This window comes from Phyllostomus discolor, chromosome 1, assembly GCF_004126475.2.
Source record: "Phyllostomus discolor isolate MPI-MPIP mPhyDis1 chromosome 1, mPhyDis1.pri.v3, whole genome shotgun sequence".
Taxonomy (NCBI): Eukaryota; Metazoa; Chordata; class Mammalia; order Chiroptera; family Phyllostomidae; genus Phyllostomus; species Phyllostomus discolor.
Genome location: NC_040903.2, coordinates 4334200 through 4355858, shown reverse-complemented (window position 1 = coordinate 4355858; position 21659 = coordinate 4334200). Strand labels below are relative to the sequence as shown.

At 53.1% G+C, this 21659-nt stretch overlaps 1 protein-coding gene across 1 annotated transcript in view; it reads left to right on the top strand.

The window, feature by feature from the left end:
* Window positions 1-21659, top strand: part of CLNK (cytokine dependent hematopoietic cell linker) — a 147090-nt gene that overhangs the window by 5457 nt on the left and 119974 nt on the right. Inside the window, exon 2 of the mRNA XM_036018786.1 lies at window positions 20232-20284. Coding sequence (XP_035874679.1) covers window positions 20232-20284 — 53 coding nt within the window. The remainder of the gene's footprint in view (window positions 1-20231; window positions 20285-21659) is intronic.

The window sequence follows — 21659 nt, the reverse complement described above, 5'->3', positions numbered from 1 at the left end:
TGGACACAAGCAAGAGGGGATGCAAGGAGCCCTGGGGTCTCCCGGCCGCCCCCAAAACGCTCCACCCTCTTGCCTCCAGCTGTCTCCCTGTTCTCCCTGCACATCCTATTCAAGCTGTGACTTCCTCTGGGAGGGGAATGGGGGTTGTGTCTGGCCACCCCCTCCCTTGAAATGAGTGCCCCTGTTCGGTGAGCTCAAAGCACATTGTGCTGCTTCTTCGTTGCACGTCCTGCAAGTGTACGGGTTATCCCACATGGGTCACGTGCCGGGCACCTAGGACACAACGAAGTCTAGACCCAGACACGACCCTCCTCCCCGGGAACTTACCATCCAAGGGGGGAACCAGAGAGTGTCTGCGTGCCCCTGTCAACCAGTTATCCTAAAAATCGCAGAATTCCAGAATACACATGGCCTGAAGGCAAGACCGATGGGCTCGCACCGCAGAGGACGAAAGCAAATGGTGCTCAGCCATTAGGAAAAACACACCTGAACACCGGCCTCCCACCAGTCATTGTCTGTTCTGTTCACCCCGTTTGCACTCTGTGTATGTCCCCCGTTCGCTGACCCAGTGCCGGGCACATAGTAGGTGCTCAACAAGTGCTGATTGAAACACTTAATGAAATGGAAAGTAGCCCCTTCTGACGTGTGATCAGTGGTGTTGTTCACGCCCCTGGCTACTGGTTCAAAGCTAAATGCCACAGATGACAGAAGGTGAGCATGGGGACCATTATCACTGAGAGTCCTGCACAACGCAGGCCACCTCCCGTCCTCGAGGTGGGCTCCAAATCCAATGGCGCATTCTCCCTCTTGGATCCAGCTCTGTCGACACCACCTCTGCATGGGGTGGGCTTCCCCCTCCCTCTGGCTGGCTACCCACGCCCTGTCCCACGGACCACGGGCTAAGACGGTGTCGGAGAGCAGCAGAGCCAAGAGTGTGGACTGGACAGCCAGGCCCCTGGGTTCAGATCTCAGGTCACTCGTGCTACTCACCTTCCTGTGCCTCGGTTTCCTCATCTGTAAAATAGGGACGATAGGAATCCACCTCGCAGAGCTAATACATAGGAAGCCCTTATTGCGATGGCCCCTGGCAAGTGGCAGGCGAATGTTTATTATGAATAGACCCACTCCTGAAGGTGACCAGGTTCATTCCCGAGCCCTTACTCGTGTCTCAAATTTCCCCTCACTGAGCATCGTGTCTGTGGATCAGCCTCCCCCTTCACAGCAAACTGGGGGAGAGCAGGAGCTAGGGTTTGTCTGTCCTTCAAAAGCATTTCCCGGGGACCTGGCCCACACCGGACATTCAGGGAAGGTTTGCGGCGGTGACAGAATGTCCCCATACAACCTGACACTGAGGGCCAGGACGTACACACGTGATGTAAGCCATTCCGTCTCTCTGGTCAGGAGAGCAGCGGGGCGAAGAGCAGCCTTAAGGAGACTTCGGTTTCTAACCACAGGCAATAGAGGCATCTGAAACACACAACGTCTGCTTGCGACATCTCTGGGCTGGCGTGAAGCATTTCCTTGTCAAGGCAGTGACAAAGAAGTGAAACAGATGTACCTGACTCGCGGCCAGGCAAGCTAGACGGGGACAGCCCCGCGGACGCCGTTACAGAAGAAGTGGAGGACTGAACTGAGGGTTGGGAGGAAGTTCGGCTGGGCCGCGGGGGGTACAGCTGCCGAGACCTTGCAGACTGCAGACAGGGCCGCCGTGTTCCCGCAAGCTGAAATCTCCCCGGCTTGCCGGGGCGTTTGAGGCAGCAAGAGGGCTGAAGGATTTGATTTCTAAATCCAAAGCCTCCTCGTGTAATTGTTTGTACATCATCGCATATATGCATATGGATGCAACAGGCAAACGCACTGCATAGTCCTGTTTGCCCCCATTCACACAAAGCCCTGTTTCTTTTACTTTATGACAGACAGATTTTCGCAGGTAAGGTTCCCCACCCACGCTTGCTGCTCTACCTGCTCATGTAAGAACCTGAGGTCTGTTAAGAACCAAGGCCGCCGGGTAAGGGGTGAGGCTCACGGCTCGGCGTCAGGAGGCCTGAGCCCCAGCGTGACCTCTGCACTCAAGCCACGCGGTTCACAGCCCTCCTCGCTCCTCTGAGTCTCCAGCTCCCTCACGTGCCAAATTAAACACGGTGCCCCCCTCCCAAGTCAGGTTCCGAGGCTTGAAGGAGGGAACGAGCGCTAAGTTTTTACAGACGGAGAAGCACCGTGAACGTATCATAGAAACCCACCCAAGTCTCTCGTGCAAAGTAATGGGAAACCGCAGGGTCCCTGCAAAGTCAGCACGGATGTCTGTTGGGCTCAGAGTCCTCTTCAGGCCCCGCACGCTGGAGATCCTTCTAACCACGGTGACCGTCAGGGCCCTGGAGCACAGGCACATCAACACATGGGCACGCAGTGAGTAGTGACGATGTCGGACGTGTCACACAGGCCTCCTCATGTCCCCGCTGTTGGAACTCTCACTTTCCTCAGCCCCAGAGTCGGCACTTTTGCCTCCTTCTCACGCCTTAACTTTCATACCTAGACGTCTGCTGTTCGCCAAACCTGGGTCTTCTCTAATCCCTATTGCAGTGTAAACACTGTATGCATGGGTGTGGTAGTCAGGGTTCCTCAAAGATGATAGATAGATACATACATACATACATACATACATAGATGATGGATAGATGGATAGATAGATGATGGATGGATAGATAGATGATAGGTAGATAGATAGATTGATAGATTGATAGATAGATAGAAGATAGATAGATAGGTAGATAAGCTCACATGATTAGGAAGGCTAAGAAAAGTCCCAAGGCTGTCTGCCTGCCAGCAAGAGGGAGACTCAGAGACTCAGTCAAGCCCAAAGGCCTGAGGACCAGGAGAGCATTTGAAGGACGGAAAACCAAGTGGCCTGCGCAGGCGGCCTGAAGGGTACAGACCCCGGCTTGTCCTTGCTCAGGGATCCACCAGCTGCGGATCCAGACGAGACTTGAAACTTGACTCGTTTGAGTCTCCAAATCGCACTGAAGGGTTGCTACCTCACAGCCTCAGAGCAAATGGAGAAAAATTTCGGGAAAAGAATCTGAAAGTGGTTAAGCGGCTCTACCTGTGCTATAATAGTATTATTGCTATTTGCCTTAAAGAGAGGGAAGTCGTTTCGGTTTCCTTCTCCTTCCCCCCATAAAACACAAAACCAAAAAGAGGCAGAGACACGAAGAATGGAACAGAGGGGTTAAAAGCCAAGGCCCTATTCCCTGCGGGGTGTTAAACTTGGCCTCCTTCCTCTCATCTACTGTTCTGAGTCCTGTGGGTCCCACTGTCTGCCCCACAGATCACTTGTTAACGAAGGGCTCCTTGGTGCTGTGGGTGCTGTTTTCTTTCTCCTTAATCTGATTCTCACTGCAAGACCTCCATTCAGCCGATGTGAGGACAGATGGGGCCCTTTGCCCTGCCAATTTAGCAGCCCTGGCAAGGATTCAGCCCCTGCGTGGAGAGGGAGAGATCTTGCCCGCATGGTTTAAAAATATTACAGTGTTTTTAACCTCCGGGAAAAGTGTTTGGCAAACAACTGATAGCAGATTTGTGTGTGCGAATGATGTCACATTTCTGGCCAGATCTGTCTCAACAGGGCTCTGCTCAAGATAAATGGCTAGCGACGGCTGCCATCGAAATGCAGGGTCGGGAGACAGACCATGTGGGTCTAAAACGAGATTTGCCTAAGAGCCTGACCTTGCGCCACTGTCTTGGGTCTTCTCTCCACTCCCCAGGGTGGTTGCTCACTTCGCCTTGGTGGGGTTCCACATCCTCATTTGGAAATCAGAGGCTGAGGGCACAGCCAAGGCCATGCACCTCGAGCTGGGTGGTGCGCGGTGTGTTCTTGGTGTGGCCATGACCTCCGAGACGAGAAACGACTCCAGCTGCCCTCAAGGAATTTGCACTTGGATAGATCTGTATACCCCCAAGGTCGCCCCTCCCTTGGGACCCTGTCACGGGGTTACCTCTGCTCAGAAAGCTCTTCCCTCAAGACGTACACCCGGCTGGGGCCTTACCAGCTATCACTAGCGTGGTAAGAAGTTGGTGACTCTGAGACTCTGCCTTTCCAAGTGCTTGATAGTAATAATGGCACCGCCCGGGATGCATCCCTGTGATGATTAAATCACGCACTTACACAAAATGCCTAGAGTAATGTCCAGCATATCCTGAGGCCCTTCTGGGGGAAAAGCGGGAGCTGAGCAATGAACGTGTATGTAATGGATACTTACTCATTGGTAAACCAGCCACCACTTCTGTGAATAAGGAATTAAAGCACACCAAGGAAGCAGGGCAGAAATTTTAGGGAAAAGCTCTGCCTGCATTTGCCTCTCACCACCACCTCTGTGGTTCCCGGAGAACTTGGTGTGAGTGCGACAAGACTCAGCCGGGACATGTGTCCAACACCAGGAGCCACGCTCAGAAAGATGGACCAGTGGGCTTCACACACGTCCTGGGCTTGCCCCCGCTGGGGCCTGGCTTGCTGTGGGGGGTGTCAGGGCAGCTGGGCCGGGAACTGGGAGGCGGTACCTGAAGATGCTTCCTAGGGAGAATGAGCCTCTACGGGAGCAACCCCACCTGCGATAGCTCCCCAGACACGACCAGATGTGTTTGCATGTCAGCCGGGTTTATGTTAGCTTTTCTCCAGGAAGCAGTCACACAGTTGACCGACTGGTGGCACAGACCCCACTGAAACTGAGCCCATGTGAAACCCAGCAGAGGGCATGACTTCGGCTCATGCCCAGCTTCCCCTTTCAGAAGGAAAGTGCCCACGGGACATGGAGGAGACCGCAGCTGACCGGGGAGGCTCAGACAGGTTTCCCTGAAGGAGCCCGAGACGAGGTCAGAAGGAAAAAGCAGTTAGTGTGAGGTGAGCCCTCCCAGGGGGCCTGGAGTCACATCGCCCGGGATGCCACAGAAGCAGGTGCCCCACTGTGATCGATCAGAAAGGCAGGTGCTAATGAACCCAGGTTTCCACCCAGGAGCTCTGCTCTCACGTGACAGGTAAAGGAAGAATAAAATATGTAGATTTCGGTCCATTGCAAGAGACCGTCCCCTCAGCTAGGAATTTATAGAACAGACGACACGCCCACTGAGTGGGTGTTGGATGGTCCCGCTTCATTCTGGAGTGTGAGGATGTGACCTTGAACGGTGCAACCCCAGGCCTCGACTCCAAGGTCAGCTGTGTGTTGGGGGCCTGACCTTGGGAGTCATACCCACCAAAAGGATGAAGCCAAGTGCCACATGGTGTCACAATGCTTCCTAACGTCAGCAATTTTTTTATCACCTACATTTGTTCTGTTCAAAAAATACCATGAAAGAAACCTGGGGAGAGGGCAAGAATAGCAGGAAAGTGGTAACGTCAGGTCAGGTTTTGCCATCTCTTTCTTTCTCCTCCAACACGTTGTCTCAGTTTTAAAGAGAAAGGAATTGAGTTAAAAATCACACCTGTTTCTGCATAGAATGTTTGTTCATGAGAAATCAATTCCTCTGCAGGGTGAGAGAGGGACTGGGGGATGGGTGTGTACTCCTGGGACCTCTCGCTACTATTTCTGCCATCTCAGGTGAGTCTATGACTATGTCAAAATAAAAAGGTTTTAACCCTGGCTGGCATAGCTCAGTGGATTGAGTGCGGGCTTTGAACCAAAGTGTCGCAGGTTCGATTCCCAGTCAGGGCACAGGCCTGGGTTGCAGGCCATGGCCCCCAGCAACCGCACATTGATGTTTCTCTCTCTCTCTCCTTCTCCCTCCCTTCCCTCTCTAAAAATAAATAAATAAAACCTTTTTAAAAAATAAAAAATAAAAAGGCTTTAAGAATAAGAAAATAATGTTCAGAGTGTGGGTAAAAACATTAGCTGCTCCTCCCGGGCATGAAATTCACAGAAGTTGAAAAAACACTGCGAGGTCTGCTTGAATGGGTCCCGGGCAGCTGACCTGCGGTCACACCGGCATCTCCTGGTCTACCTGCACGTGCGAGATAAGGCAGTCGGTTCGTGTGCTTGGAAAACGCTGTGAGGTTGGTGGGGTCACACTTCATTGTGCAGGTGAGAAACGAGAGACTCGGTTACGTTAGCTGACCCTCGACCGTTCATTCACGAGTGGGGCCAGGGGCAGTAGACAAAGCCAGTGTAACCGAGAAACCTGACCCCCTCTCCGCAGGGTCCTCACGAGCTGTCCCAGGACCCAGGTCCTCCTCCAACAGGAATGGGCCTTCAAAGTCATGCTCTTCATTTTTCTGGTGTTTTGTTTTTTCCTGTCATTCTCCCCACAACCTACCTAAAGGCTTCATCTGAGTGGGCCAGCCAGAAAGTGAGAACTCAGCAGACTCGCTGAGGCAGGCGCTGACCCAGAAATATCCCATCAAGGCCCCGGCAGCTTGGCACGCAGCTCTCTTCACACACGTGGTGCATCACTGACCATCAGTGAGCACCTGGGGGTCCCAGAGCATGCTTTATGGCAGGTGCAGGGGCCCCAGGGAAAAGCAAGGGAGCTGAGGTTAATTAGATGCCAGGAACCGTATGGACACTCTGCAGGAGATAAGCAATTTAACCCTCACAGTCACTCCTCCAAGCAAGCACTCTCATTTCCATTTGATGGAGGAAACTCAGAACGGTCAAGTCCTTTGCCCAAAGCCACGCAGACTTTCAGTGGTACACCTGGGTAATATTGACCTGGCTGTCAAAACGCCAACCCCTCTGGATTTGCCCAATACCCTCGAGTCTGACTCAGGGCCTCTGGACCCCATAAACTGCGCAGATGGGGCATGGAGGGTAGAGAGCAAGAGATAAGAACTCAGGAAGCAATTAACACAAAGTGAATTGTCACCCAAAGAGATGATTAATAGACTGTGAAATGCAGGACAGACAGGAAGAGGACAATATGGGCTGGACTTGTGGGCGGCTGGGCTCAGACTAAGGGGGAGCGCATCCTGTCTTTGTCGATGCTTCCGTGTCACGCTCTCCCTTGTTCTCTCCCCACATCCCAGTTGCCTCTCGCTCTGGTGAGCTTCGCTGTCTCTTCCACCCAGGCATCTAGACAGGCGGTCCCTCTGGCCTTGAATGTTCCTCCTGACACTGTCTTTAGTCCTCCCTCCTCTCTTCCTCCTCTTCCCCCCTTCCCTCCTCCTTCCCCTACCTCCTTCTTTCCCTCCCTCTCCCCGCCCCTTTCCTCTCTTCCAGTCCAGTGAAGGGCAACTCCTCATCAAGGCCCCCCAAGGGAAGTCTTTCCTGAACCCTCAGACCAGAACATACTGCCTCTCGTGCACTGGGGTCCTCTTCCTCCCTGTCTCGGAGCACACACCATCCTGATCATTGTTTCCTAGTCGGTGCCTTTCTACTCCTCTAGAGTCTAAGCTCTGTAGGGATCGGGTCAAGGCTTTGCTCGCTCGCCTCCGTATCCCCACATCCAGACAAGTGCCTGGCAGACAGCAGGTAGGGGACACCCATAACTGTTCCAGATGAGCGGATGTCTGATCAGATCCTCGTCACTGCATTTATCACGTATTGTAGTTTTGTTGACATTTGCAAAGTCCCTTTGTTTATTTTTCCTCCTCTAAACTTTATGCTCCGTGAGGACAAGGATTAGGTGCCTTTCACCTAATTGTATTTTCAGCACCTAATAGAGTGCTTGGTACTTAATAAATATTCAATAGATACAAATGAGTGAATGAATGAATGAATGAATGATTTCCAGGAAAAAAGCTATAAACATTGCACGCACTACTGATCATACTCTCACGACACCAGGCTGTCTGCATTTCCCCTTTAGTGAGATGCAGGGGCTGTCATCCCCTGAGGCCTGGGTCCCACTGCAGTCCAGCCACTAAGCAGATGCCAACTCGGGTATTAGGCCACTTGCCAATAAAGGCCACCACAGTGCCCTTTCCAGAATCCACCCCTTGAGTGAGCTCCCGCATGCACACTGGACTGGACCGTGGGATTTCTCTCGGCTGGTGGGACCGTAGCAAACCAGGTGTAAGCAGAGACTGGACAGGGCTGGTGCACTGGGGTTTTCCTCTCCGGCTGTGTCTGGGGCCCCAGCCCGTCATGTGAACGAGCCCGGTCTAGCCTGCTGGGTGATGAGAAGCCGTGCAAGGGAAAACCCAGGCATCTGGCTGACTTCCTGCCAATCAGCAGACACATGCATGTGCCACTCTCAGGTCGCCCAACTGCCTGTCAGCCCACCAGCCGACACAAGACAACCAGGCCCCATAACGGGTGGAACTGTGCCCCACCACCACCACCGAACCAAAACGCCAGCACCTCAGAATGTCACCCTGGTGCAGAAAGCGTCTTTAAAGGGGTGCCCACGTTAAAATAGGGTCATTGGAGGGGCCCCGACCCAAGGTGACTGGTTTCCTTCCAAGAGAGGAAATGTGGACACAGACACAAGGAAAACGCCACGTAAAGGTGAAGACTACCACGTACCAGCAAAGGAGAGACCTGGAACAGATCCTCCCTCAGAAGGAGCCGATTCTGCCAACACCTGGAGTCAGACTCCTACCCGCCCAAACTCTGAGACAGGCCATCTCTGGGGTGTGAGTCACAACTCTGCAAAACTTCACGGTGGGACCCAAGAAACCAGCACAGTTACAGGTCTGTGAACCACGCAACAGCGAGCCACACAACAGCGAACTAAGTAAAATGGTGACCTGAAGTTTAAGGCCCTTCTGCAGCCAGAGCTCATCGATCCAGTGGGTAAATCGCTTGAACCTCTCTAGGCGATCCACTGCTCCAAAGTGGGGTCAAGCAGATTTTCCTCTCATGATCATCGCTGAGCGTTAGTGAGATCAGGACTGCGTGCAGCTGGGCTCAGTACCTTGCGCGCCGCTCACGGGTGATGAGTGTGCGGCGCTAGGTTTGCCAGTAATCTGGTCAAAACCAGAGCTATTTACCCAAGAAAACAGAAACCTCTACCTTGGAATTCAAGTGATGCGGGTGTTTATCATGGAATTCAACATCAGCTGATGTCAAACCAGAGCGTCGAGTGGCAAGGACCAGGCAAGGACCGGACGAGGACAGCGGGCACCTGCGGGGACTCACGCCAGCTTCCGTGAACCGGGTGCGGGAGGACAGGGATTATGCTGAGCTCCTGACAGACGCCCAGAACATCGCTGCATGTCTTTATTCACGTGATGTTCATTTCTTGGAATATCCCTAACACAGGAATACTATCCCTCCAGCACAGAACGGAGATTGGTTGACAAGGAAACCAAGACTGGCCCGAGATCACATCAGTAATAATGAACGCAGCGGGAACGACAGCCAGGCGTGTCTCATCCGCGTCCCCGTGTTCTCCTCGTAACACCTGGTGGGTCTGGTCCATGTGTCTTGGGTGGGCTCAGGAAGCCATTGGCAGCGTCAGGTCACAAGGTGATTAGTGTTCTGTGTGCACGGGAAATGAGCCTGGCAAAGCCCACCTTTTGTGTGTGAGCGTTACTCAGCTGTCTGTGTCCGGGTGCTCCGGAAACTGCAAACTGCCCCGCGAGGGCACCGTGTGCCTTTAAGGACACCCCTCGGGTCGGGAGCCCTCGGCCTCCTGCAGCTTCATTGCATTTGGACGCGAGAGGAGGAAGTCCCACCCGAACACGGGCCACACCGGCAAAGGCCTGTGGCCGCCGTGCACAGGAAACCAAACCCACAGCAGACCTAGGAGGAGCCTCCTGCTGCAGGACACGGCTTCGCCTTGAGAATAACTCAGCCCACCGGCTCGCGTCGGACGGGCGAGCAGCTCCCGGCGCCTCCGCGATGCCGCCACAGCTGCCCTGGCAGGAGACCGACACATCAGCCTGGGGCTTCTTGCACTCACCACGCTGTTCAGGTAAACTGGGTAGGCCGGCTCCCTCTGAGCGGCCGCCTCGCCACCACCAACGGTCATTAGGAAAGAGGGGATCCCAAGTCAAATGGGTTTTTCTAGCATGGAATGTTATGCTTCTTGTCAAGCCTCCGCCAGCATTAAAAAAGCCAGCTCCCTTAACTCAGTGTTTAGTGGTCCCTTCATTCCATTGGAAATGAAGACTCTAGACATCTACACATAAAACATGAAAAGACAAAATGCTTTCAATTTTCTCTCTCTGCAGCTAGGGCCCCCTGACTGATGGACACAAAAACCCAAAGGCCAGCCTGGTTGCTGGCTTTCTCCTCTGACCTTTATTAGGACGGCCCCCTAAAAAGGCAGCCTGGACTCAAAGTAGGTCATTGACAGTAGGCGTTAACTCCTGGAGTCCCTGTGGACATATAAGTATATTTTCTTAACTTTTCTGAATTGAGGTGGTTTTCTTTCTGCTTTGGTGTGATTTTCGAATCCTGCAGACCAGGCGAGGAGCCCGAGGTGAGCCAAGTTGGGGTAACACGCTCACCTCCAAGCATGCCAGGAGGTGCCTGCCAGGCTGTTCTCGGCGAGAACAAACAAATGCTAAACTCGAGTGAGGCAGGAAAGAGCAGGAGTGTCATCGGAGTGCCTGTACTTTATAGGCCCACGCCAACCGTGGTCATTGTGACCATGATGAGTGCAGGCAAACGGAGGAAGGTTTTATTTTAGCAATCTCGTTAGAGAACAGTGATGTTCCCACGGCCTCGTAGAACTGAGAGAACCTTTGGACGCACCTTCTTTGTCAATGATCTTAACAACTTAACGGCGTTGGCAGGGCAGTATTGGCTCATTTAAAAGATGTGGAAACTGAGGCTCAGACAAATAGAGGATAAACGTCATGGAGAAACGGAAAGAGGGGAGGCTCTGTGATCGGTTGAAATCGAATGCAAAAGTCGTGTGTGACTTCTCCATGTGTGTCTTTGGCTCAGGGGCTGAAGCCTCTCCCAGCTTTGGCTGGCTGCTGGCCCAATTTGAAACTGGGGGGCACGGTCCGTTTGGTGGCTTGCTGTGAGGGTGAGAGTGAGTGAGCACAGGGTCTGTACGCACACGCAGTGTGTGGCAAGGAAGAGACCCTTGGGAAATGCACCGCGGGTGGCCGTGCAGGGTTGTTGCCGAGGTCACACAGTGAGCAGTAGCACGGCGGGATCTAGACGCGAGTCTTCATGAACACTGCTGCACGGAGCAGCAACGCCCACCCCCCAGGCCCCCGCCGAGGCCTACCACGGCCTGAGTTCTGGAGCTGCTCCAGGCTATGCTCCCCCCCCCCGCCGCCCCCGCTGGCACGAAAGAGATGGAATGGCCGAAGGGGTTCAGTTGTTGAGTGGAGGTAGGTCCTTGAATCTCAAATAGGTTTAAGACCTTGAACAGATTGAACCAAAATTTCTGGTAACTTTGCCAAGTAAGTTATCAGTAAGACTGAGACACACCGGGGTGTGTGGTGCAGTATGAGCATTAATAAAGAAAAAGAAATAACAAACCACAAATAACAAGCTGTGGGGAGCAGCCACGGTGGAAATGCGCCCTACGTTCCACGTCCCAGAGTCTAGCTATATTAAGTACAGTGTTAACCACAGTATCTCTTATCATTTTTAGCACAATTATCATCAGTTTACTTTACCTTCAGACAGACCATCATGAGATTCTTCGGCCTTTTGTCACTTTTAAAGAATTTTGATCTAAAGAAGTCCTATTTTGAGGTGATCCTACAGAAAGATAACCTCATCATTTTTGTGTTTATTTTTATCTTTTATCTAGCAAAGCCTTGGTAGTATCTTACAACTCCCCAAATGTACCAATCCTCTGAAAATACTAAGATTTAATGACAATTGATAAAAATGTCTTTAATACACTCCTCGCCAATTCCATGCATACCCTCAGCGCTCTTCGTGGCACTGACACGGAGAAACTGTTCAGGGAGCACCTGGTGAACTGTACCTGCGTGACAGCCCGAATTCACAAAATACTTTCACGTCCATGATCTCATTTGGTGTTCACAGGAGGATGCTGGGATCCCATTTTTCGGACTAGTGATACTGAGACCCCAGCTGTACGATTCAGCACTCCTGGGCCGCAAGACCTGCCTCCCACACACCTCTCTGGGGGGTTGTTAAAAGAATCAAAGAAAGGACGAAGGAAGAGTTAATTATCTAGGGGAAGTTCAATCCAGGAATTAAGTTCTAAATGCACTGAAGGTACAAATTAGGTGATGAGCTCATCCGAACCCATGCTGTGCATTTGTTCCCCAGACAGATGGGGCTCAAGAGGACTGGCACTGAACAAAATGACGAAGTTATTTAATACTGAAAAATCTGAGTCACTTGGATGGCTGCCTTACAGTGGAATCTAAATTAAACAGGAAGTCCTACAGAGGCTCCTGGCATTATTAGTAGTAGTATTAATTAGTAGTATTCTTAGCCCAGTCTTAGCCCAGTCTTGGTTAGAGTACCTGGCTTTTCACTCCCTGCCTTTGGATTTGAAGTTTCTCTCGAACTTTTCTGAGACCCTTTTTGATCCTGAAACAGCTCCTGAGAAAATGGCTAGTATACAACAGGCGCCTAGTAAATGTTTAAGGAAGGACAGTGCTTCCACCCCTGGGCCTGCCCCGTTGGCCTTGCCCCTGGGGGCAGGGCTGGCCTGTGAGTTGCGGCACCTGCACATCTCAAGCCCCGAGTCAGACTTTGTCTCCTCCTTTCTTTCCTTTTCTGAGCCGGGGCTCAGTGCTGCCTCCCAGGCGTGAGGCGGTCCACGGGGCCTCCATCACAGGAGGGGGTGCTGGGCTTCCAGGCCGGCAGTGGCCCCCTCCAGCTGAAAGGAGGGGTGAGGTAAAGAGGTAAACTTTATAACAGAGGAAACGTATAATGAGGCTCTTGATCATCTCTTTTTCTGTTACAGTCTCATTTTATCTGAACAGTAAAGCAAATTTAATGATAGGAGAACAAAAAAAAGCAAGAAAGGAAAGGGGGTAGGAAAATTAGGGAAGAAAGGCAAAAGGGCAGAGGGAAAAAAGGAAGATGAGGAAGCAGAAAGAGCGAATGCGAAAAGCTGAGGGAAAAGAGACTATTTACTACAAAATGGAATTAAAGGATAGAGAAAAAAACGCGTACCCCAGAAGGAAGGGAGCCGTTTCTGCAAAACAGAAACAGAGACGGCTTCTGAAAACAAGAAGCACCAGGCGTAATCAATTCCGAAACTATCTATGCATCAGTTCATTAGCGTCTTTTCCAAATAATTGAAAAATAAAAGTGAATGCACTTCGCTTTGAGATACTTAAGGGAATTTACTTGTTACCAAGACAGTTGAAAAATTTTTTTATTAAAAAATATGTATGCCAATACATAATAGCAGAAAAATGAGGAGAGCAATCTCCCTTATTCCTCCAAAAAAAATCTATAACAACAATCCATTTGACTTAAATGCCTCCACTTATTGGAAATCCAATAAAATTAAGTGTTATATTTAATTCAATTTAGCTGATTGCCCTGACCAGGGTATAGAATTAGAAATCCAATCAGCATATATCTTTTTCTAAGGAGGAGCATCTCTAAAATGTAACTTTCTCATTCTTATATGAAAACAGAAGAAAATTACATAAAATTATGAGCAAATTAATCAATAGCTGCATCTGAGAAACCTTGGTTTCAACATGTTTACTCAAGATTCATGAGTGCTATTCTCTCTCTCTGTCTCTCTCTCTCTCTCTCTTCTCCTCTCCCCCTCTCCCCCTCTCCCCCTCCTCCCCCTCCCCCTCTCTCCCTTTCCCCTTCTCTCCCTTTCTCCACACCCCAAACCCGCTTCCCCAAATATGCATACATCACTCCCTCCCTCCACTCCAGATCACATCCATCACTCTGGCTACACTGGCTGTGAGGGTGCAGAGAGAATCAGACGGATGCTTTGTGTATTTTATATTCAGTCCTTTTCTTGTTTTCCCGTTTTAATGAGGAAGAGCATCAAGCCCTAATTTGGACCTTCTCCTCTAGCCTTGACCCAGTTGGAGCGGCACAGCTGCCTCTGACCTTCCCGGCTGATTTCCACATTCTCTCCAGCAGCAATCCGCACCCGTCTCTACTCGGGCGCATCATCGTTATTAAAAGAACGGTGCTTAAACCCTGACACAGACAGAGGCTGGCATTTTTATAAGCTTTGTCTACAAGGAATAAATGAGGAATGTTTGGGAACAACAATATTACTTTACTGTAAAAGCACTGTTTTTCCTTCATGAAATATTAATTTCCGATCAGGTGGAATGCGGCAGAAATGCGGATGAACCAATGCCTCTATGCAGGCTCCCTCGGTAGCTAGCGCCGGCGAACCCCCGCTGGAGAACGGGACTTCCCCAGGACAGCGGGGACCATGCTGCCAGGGTCGTCCCCCTTGTTTAAGTTGCTCATACCATAAGGGTGCTCATTATCTTCGGATTGAGATCCGCACCCACATGCGATCTATTTATAAAACACATCTTTTGCTCCAAGCACATTTGCTGAGACCCCAGGCGGGTTTTGAGCTCAGAAACAGCCCTGGCTGCATGCCCAAGTTCAATGCACATTCTTTGGAAATCTGAAAGACGCTCCCAATCCGAAGGGCCTCGTTTCCTTTATTTTCGTTTTCTGAAATATTTATGTGTTTTGACCATCCAATCCACTGTCTTCACAAAATGCCTTTCCACCGCCTCAAAGTACTCAGGGAGTTCATCAAATATAATCAATGGGACCATCCCTTCCAAACAGTGGGATTGTTTGGCCAAAATGGGTGGCTGGGGCAGGAACTCCTTTCCTGTCGGGGCCCCAGCTGTGCTGTGCACCTCTTTCCCACAGCCCCCTTTCTTCCTGGAGGGGGGTAGTGAGCCTTACAGGGAAGCAACGTAGGACAGAGCGGTGTTTCTCAAACTGGGGTTCATTTTGGATGCCCCACACGCTCCAGCTCTTTAGGGGTCTGGAAATCCTGTGGGAACTTGATTGCTAAAATGAAAGCATAAATGTCTAAATCAAACGAAGTTAATTGTGAGCATCTTCCAGCTCCCCAGCCTGTGCTAGAGAACCCAGTACACAGTCAGGCAGCTCGTGCCCCGGCTGGTGTTTACGATTCAATTTGCGGGTGGTGCCTGAGTTGTAACCCTCGCCGGAGAAATAAACCAGCATCATGAAGAAAGGCGACCTCCCCCTGTGGACTCACCAGAGCCCGGGGGCCCCTCTGGCCCAGCCCCTCTCTGACCTCGGACCCCTGCAGGCAGGGCTCAGCCTCTTCTTGAGGCCCCCGAGGGCTTGGACCGTGGTGCCCAGGGCAGAGCCAGGGCTGGGCAGATTAGCACCATTTGCACCCAGTGCCCCGCTGGGACTGCCAGATGGCACCTGAGTGTCACTTCAACAGCAAAAGCCACCCTTATGTTCTATTTCCGTGGTGAATTAGGAAGAGAAGCTGAAATGAATGCCCCGGTTCCTCCAGAGAGTGAACGTGCAAACCACGGAGAGATTTCTCCCCAAGACTGGGGCACCACAGCCTCCCGGGGTCCCTGAGCCAAGGCCACGACAGAAAGTGCCCCACAGAGGCCTTTGATGGTAGGCGTCTCAACCCCGAACTAAGCTCTCTGGGGAAAGACCTGCTGGCCTGGGGGCCCCTCGGCCTGGAATCCCGACCCCTCCCCTGACCGTGGCCAGCTAGGGGCCTGGTTACTTCCAAGGAGCTTGGTAGAGGAGCTGGGAGGAATGTCCTCCCCTGGCCCCACAGGGAGATGTGTGGGTCCCCTCTGGGGGGGATGGTTGGGCAGGAACCTCTCGGTAAGGCTGCGCGCCAACACTTTCTGTCCCGCCGTTACTGAAGCTCGCTCCTTACAATCGTATACAGCACTAGGGGGAACCGCTCAAGGGCTGTGAGGGCAGGGTGCTGCTGTGCGGCCTCCACATCCTCACATCCGGACAGGGCCCTGCACGCAGCAGACCCTCGGTGAGTGTTGGCAGGGTATGTGGACAAAGGCCACCGGGGACGACAGGCGTGCACGCCTGGGTTCCACTCAGGGGCGGCCCGTAGACGTGATGGGCAGAAACAGCTGCCTGGTGAGGTTAGGTGTTCCCACTCCCGTCTATGCCAGAAATGTCTGGATTGCGTGGGTTTTCTTTACACATTTCACTGCAAATTTGCTCGGAAATAACTGTACATGCGTGGAGCGTTCTTTATGAGCAGTGGCAGTCCCTGAATTTCCATTCAGGATGAGCTTCACAGTTATTTGGTCCTCTCCCCAAGAATGAGAAAACACGGTCCAGGAGTGGAACAGCACAGACAGGGACAACCGACCAGGGCTGATGCTCTCCTGCCCGTTAAAATACCTGGGGCATCACAGAAGTATCAACGCTCCGCCCCACAACAACGGGGTCAAACTTCCTGGGACACCGCAGCTTTTGAAAGCCCCCCAGGGACTTCTGGAGGGCAGACGTGCTCCCCCACCGGCGGCACGTACAGCGGAGAAGGGCTTATCGTTTCTGCAAACTAAAACCCAAGGGGGATACAGGGCCCTACACTAGCCTTAAAGGTCGAGTCCATGTCAATCACTATTCCTCTGGGTCTCAGATAACGTAGGTGCTCACACCATCCTCAGGAGAGGCCCGCAGGTAGCTGTTGCATTGCCCCCATTGTGCAGATAAGCAAAGCAAGGCTCGGGGCAGGTAGAGAGCTGCCCAAACACATACAGAAGCGTGTCCGGGCCCGTGGTTTGCAGTACCGGCTTATTCCACAGGCGATGTCACGTCGGTTTGCTTTTGTAGAAAGAAAGAATGACAGAAGGGATCCTATGAGGTTGCTGTGGCAGGGGCCAGGGGACGCGTCACGGGCATTCAACGTCCCTTCCATCCTCTGGGGAAAGAGCACTCGCAGGAAGGGAAGGGCCTCACCTGTCCTGCAGCATGTTACCTGCGTAACACCTACGGACGCGGAACTCTGTCTGACTCGGCACACCTCCTCCCCACCGCGTCCTCTGCCAAAGGGCGGAGGTCAGATAAGGGGGACCACGGAGCTCTCAGGAGAGTCTTAGACATTCGGCGCTGAGCAGAGGGCTGTGGGCTTGGGCAGTGTCACGCATTCTGTCACACCCGCGACACCGCTGGGCCGACTCACTCTCTGACGTGGGTCCCTCAGACCTGCCCCCCAACTCTGTGTTTCAGATGCCAGAGAACTTTGGGCTCTCCAGAGGACATTTTAAAATTCTTTTTGTATAATGGATTGCTCCCATCTCTCACAAGCTATGGGTAAAATTCGTTTTATAACTTTTATTAACATTTCAAGCTACAAGCTGCTTAAGCACTCATGTTCCAGATCAAAGGATTCACAAAGGTTTCAGTTAGAGACCCCCTCCAACCACACCCCCCACACCCCCACCCCCATCCACCCCCTCCCACTCCCCACCCCCACCCCCCATCCTGTGTGCCAGTGCTTGGCAAGCTTCGGCATTTGCACTCTGTAAGGAAATTAGAGAAAACGATAAAAAGAAACAACACATTTCCAACTTTTTAAGACCATTTTTGTCACCAAATATGAATAGATTGTGGTTTTCTTAAATGGAAGCTTCCTATGGAATCTTTCAGCTGGAAGAGACCTATTGGGACCAACTAGCTCATTTTCCAGATGAAAAACCGAGGCCCAGGGCATTTGGATGCCTCGTACAAGGCCACCCGGCGGCTGGGTACACCCTGGGTGGCGGGGACAGGGCCAGAAAGCGCCTGCCCGGCCACCTCCCCAGGCCTCTGACCCAAGGCAGCCAGCCTTCGAGGGGACCCTGCTGCCCCTTGTGGTGCCTTAACTCTGGACACAAGAGCTGGCCGAGAGCCAAGCATAGGGGGGCCCTCTGTGGGCACAGACTTACTTTCACCCCAACGGAAGCTGCTTCCACGCCACCGCTTAGCGCTGTCGAAGGAAGGGAGGGACTGTGGGACACGTAAGTGATGGAGGCTCCCAAAGTGAGGAAGGGAAATGCAAATTTGTCCCATGTCCCCATAATCCAGTAATGTAACCCCTCTAAACATCGATATCCAGAGACCCCCGTCAGTAACCCTAGACACCCGAATGTGCCGGGACTGGTGTTGAAGCTGGGAACTTCACTTTGTCGTACACGGAGTTATATACCCCTATTTCCATACCACTTTACAGTTTGTAAGACATTTCCATGTGTGTCAGCTTATTTCACACTTAACACCGCAAAAGAAAGATGGGTGCTGTCCTTTATAAATGAGGGGAGACCAAGCGTCCCCATGAAGTCACACAGCTACTTGGTGACAGCAGCGGCATTGAACAGAGCCCCTCAACTTTCAGTACGGAACGCCTCCAGGATTTGACAAGCCTTGTTCGTGGTGTATTGACTGAGGCTCCGGTCCTCCTCTCCACCACCACAGAGGGACAGCTTCCCAACCCTCCCAAGGAGGCCGTGAACTGGATGCTGCACACGCCACCCCGAGAACCCCACAGCTGCCTCCCCTTTTCCTGCGTCATTCACCGACCTAGGGGCACACGACAGAGGATGTGACCTTGTGGGAATGTGCAGCATGTCTGAGGACCTGGAGCTTAGTCCTAGCTCCTTAATAACTCTCCTGCCATTCCTGGTCCAAGGTCACATGGTTCAAGTCCAAACCCCACCCCTCGGCATGCATGGCCTTTGACAAGGGGAATCCAGTGGACCTTCCCAAATTCCTTTCCCTTCCCCGCCGACTCCCAAGCTGCTGTCCTCCGTGGTCCCACCAAGCCGTGCACGGCCCCTCAGGCACACTGTGCTTTCAAACACCTTCACACCTTTGCACGTGGTGTTTGCTCCATTTGTCCAGTCTCCTTCCCGAACTCTAAGCCTAAAAGACACAGACTTACTCTGCAAGAACCAACTCAAGTGCTATTTCCTCCGGAAAGACTCCCCTGGCTCCCCGAGGCAGAGCTGGGGTTCATTTTGTCTTGTTTTATACAGATCGGTTTCTACAAAGGAGCTTGAGTGCAGCCGCCGCGGAGGGATGCAGAGACTGTGTTACACTGAGTTCCGGGAGTGCCGTAAGGGCAGGGACTGCGTTTTATTGGGCACGACATTTGCACAGAGCGAGTGTCCAGTAGGCAGCATCTGGGTGCATGGACGCATGGAGAGACGGATGGCAGAATAGACTGGAAATGCCTGAAGCTCAGTGGGGTGCGATACGGTGACCGGCTAAGAAATGGAGTTTCTGAATCCGGTGAATCTGGGTTTCTGTTGCAGGTGGCTTGTTCTTGGGTGCGTAGTTCAACCTCCATGGGCTTCCTTCTCTTTGACTGCGAGGTCCTCTCTGTACCCCCCTGCCCTCAGCTGGGAGCCCAGGAGGCTGACGGGTAGAAACCACGTCCATGGCTTCCTACCCCTGGCTGCCTGTTGAGTTTAGCTAACACGGGACCGCAGCAGGAGATTCAGGACAGGGGCAGCGTGAAGGGGGATTTTTGTCCCGCCCACTGCCCACCGCAGCTCCTCCCCTGCGGGTCCCACAGCTGAAGCCACCGCCCTCTCCCCACCAGCCTGTCTGTCTCTGGGTCCCACCAGCTGCACGCACCCCTCCAGGCCCGGGCGTGGTAGCAGCACCACGAGGCCCTTCACTGTCCTTTGGGGTTCCCTTCACCCTGTCCGCACCTTTTACATGGGCTCATTACACTTCTCAAATTATCTAATTTGGGGGTGTCACCTGTGGTTGGCCTGAACCCCAACTGACACAGGTGGCAATATCCGTTATACCTCCCAGGGTCTCTGTGTCGATAAAATAGGATCGTTGATGTAACAACGCCCCTGCCAACTACTCCCAGGGTCTCTGCGGCGGATGAACCAACACTCGGGAAACGGGGCTAACGACCTCCCCTGTGTGGGTGACTACAAGCCCCAAGTAAAATGCTGCATCCTATGGGAACCAGTATATACATGTAACTGCCAATAAATATTTCATGGCAAAGTTACACTGTAGAAGGCAAAGCATTCCTTCTCCCACACGCCCGCGGATGCCCCAGAGCAGAGCAGCCGCAGCGAGGCAAACGTGCCCGGGGTGCCCAGGGGGGGCGCGCGCGATCGCACGCCAGGGACCGCCAGGCCCAGGGCGCGCCCACTCCGCTCCCGGCTCCCCGCTCCCCGGGGCAGACGGGATGACTGCTGACAGAAAGAGGACAGCCTGTCAGGGCAGACGTCCCCGGCCCCACCCGGCTCCGGAAATAAACCAATTACCAACCTGGATTGATGCGCGTCCTGTCGTCTCCTCCGAGCCGACACCTGTATCCCGTTTTAACGAGAAGCAACAGTAGCCTGTTTGCCAGGATTAAAACGTGATGTGTGAGGCCCACTAACAGGTCTGCTGTTGTCTCCACAGGCTGAGCCGAAGACCCCTCTCATGTGCCCAGTGTCAAGAGCGATGAACAAGCAGTAAGTACCTCTGCTGTGTGGCTGTGAGCCCGAACCTCGCCCTGCCCTGCCCCGGAATGCGAACTAAGGAATGATGCCAGGGCATCATCCCCCGGCCCATGGGAAGGTCCTGTCCAGTGTCAAGGCCGAGCCTGACAGGCAGGGTTGAGGGTGTTTGCATCAGGGTTCAGAGAACACCTTTTCCAGTCACGGCGTGGTTTTTGTGCACAGGGCACTGGTTGCCTGGCTCGGGTATGCGCAGGGGGGGCAGGGACCAGGGCCACCAGAGACATCCTCTGTCGCTTCGCCCCCACCCCGTGGGAAGGCAGAACCAAAAGAGGAGAGGTTTGCACACGGGTTCCCCCAGCAGAGGACCTGGAATCGGCTTCCTCCCTGGGGACCCTCAGAGCGGTGGCGTGGTCGGTTTAGGATTTCCAGGTGCGTATGCAATCCGGCCGAACATCCATCCGTTCCTGATGGCCATGAATACAGTAACACGTATAAGCAGACCTCCACGTGGTGAGAAATATTTACAATGAAAAGACCTTTCGGTTGAGAAAAACCGGTGTCCTGATTTTATTTTAAATCCAATCTACTTATCTATTGATTTGCCTTATTATGCCGGCTGGAAGGACAGCTCTGTTACTCGCCTCGGCGGGAGAGGGGAAGCAGAGGGCGCGTGCGCATGCGTGACGGAACAGGAGTTCCCGAGTCCGCTGACCTGGGGTCAGCCCCGCCCCGTCACTTTAGGGCTGGAGGATGTTTGGATGTTGCCTCCCTAACCCTCTGGGTGCTGGAGAGGTTGCTCCGCCCTCCCTCTGGACAGCAGGATCTGGCCAGGGGCGCGTGGGGGAGGGGGGGGGCTGCCTGCTGCCTGGGGGAGGGGATCCCAGGCCCAGAGGGAGACGGAGGGGCAGCACAGGGCACCCACGCAATGCCTGAGTCTCACAGGGGGGCCCTGGGCACAGGGGCGGAGTCCAGCGCGACAAGGAGGCAGCAGCCCCAGCACCAGGGCTGTGTCGGCACTGAACTCGGCTCCTCCGTTATAAAGAGGCATGAGATCCAGCCCCGGCTTCCAAGAGCATGAGCGGTAATGTGAAGCCAGTCTGTTAAGCATTCTGTAAAGAGACGAGAAAGCTCCCCAAAAGCTAAGGAGTCCGCTGTCATCGGTGCTAAATGGCCTCTGCAATTATCAGGCCCTTTCACATGACCCTGAAGATCCCCTGGACTCCCGGGAGCCTCGCTCCGCTCGCTCCTCGGGTGCAGCGGGTGCGGGAGCAGGCAGATGGAGCTGCGTGCGGCCCCATTAACCCCCAGGGCTGGGTGAGGGGGCGGGGCTTGGTCTCCGGCCTCTGTCCATCACTCGGGACAGACCCGGTAAGAACCGTGGCGCTGC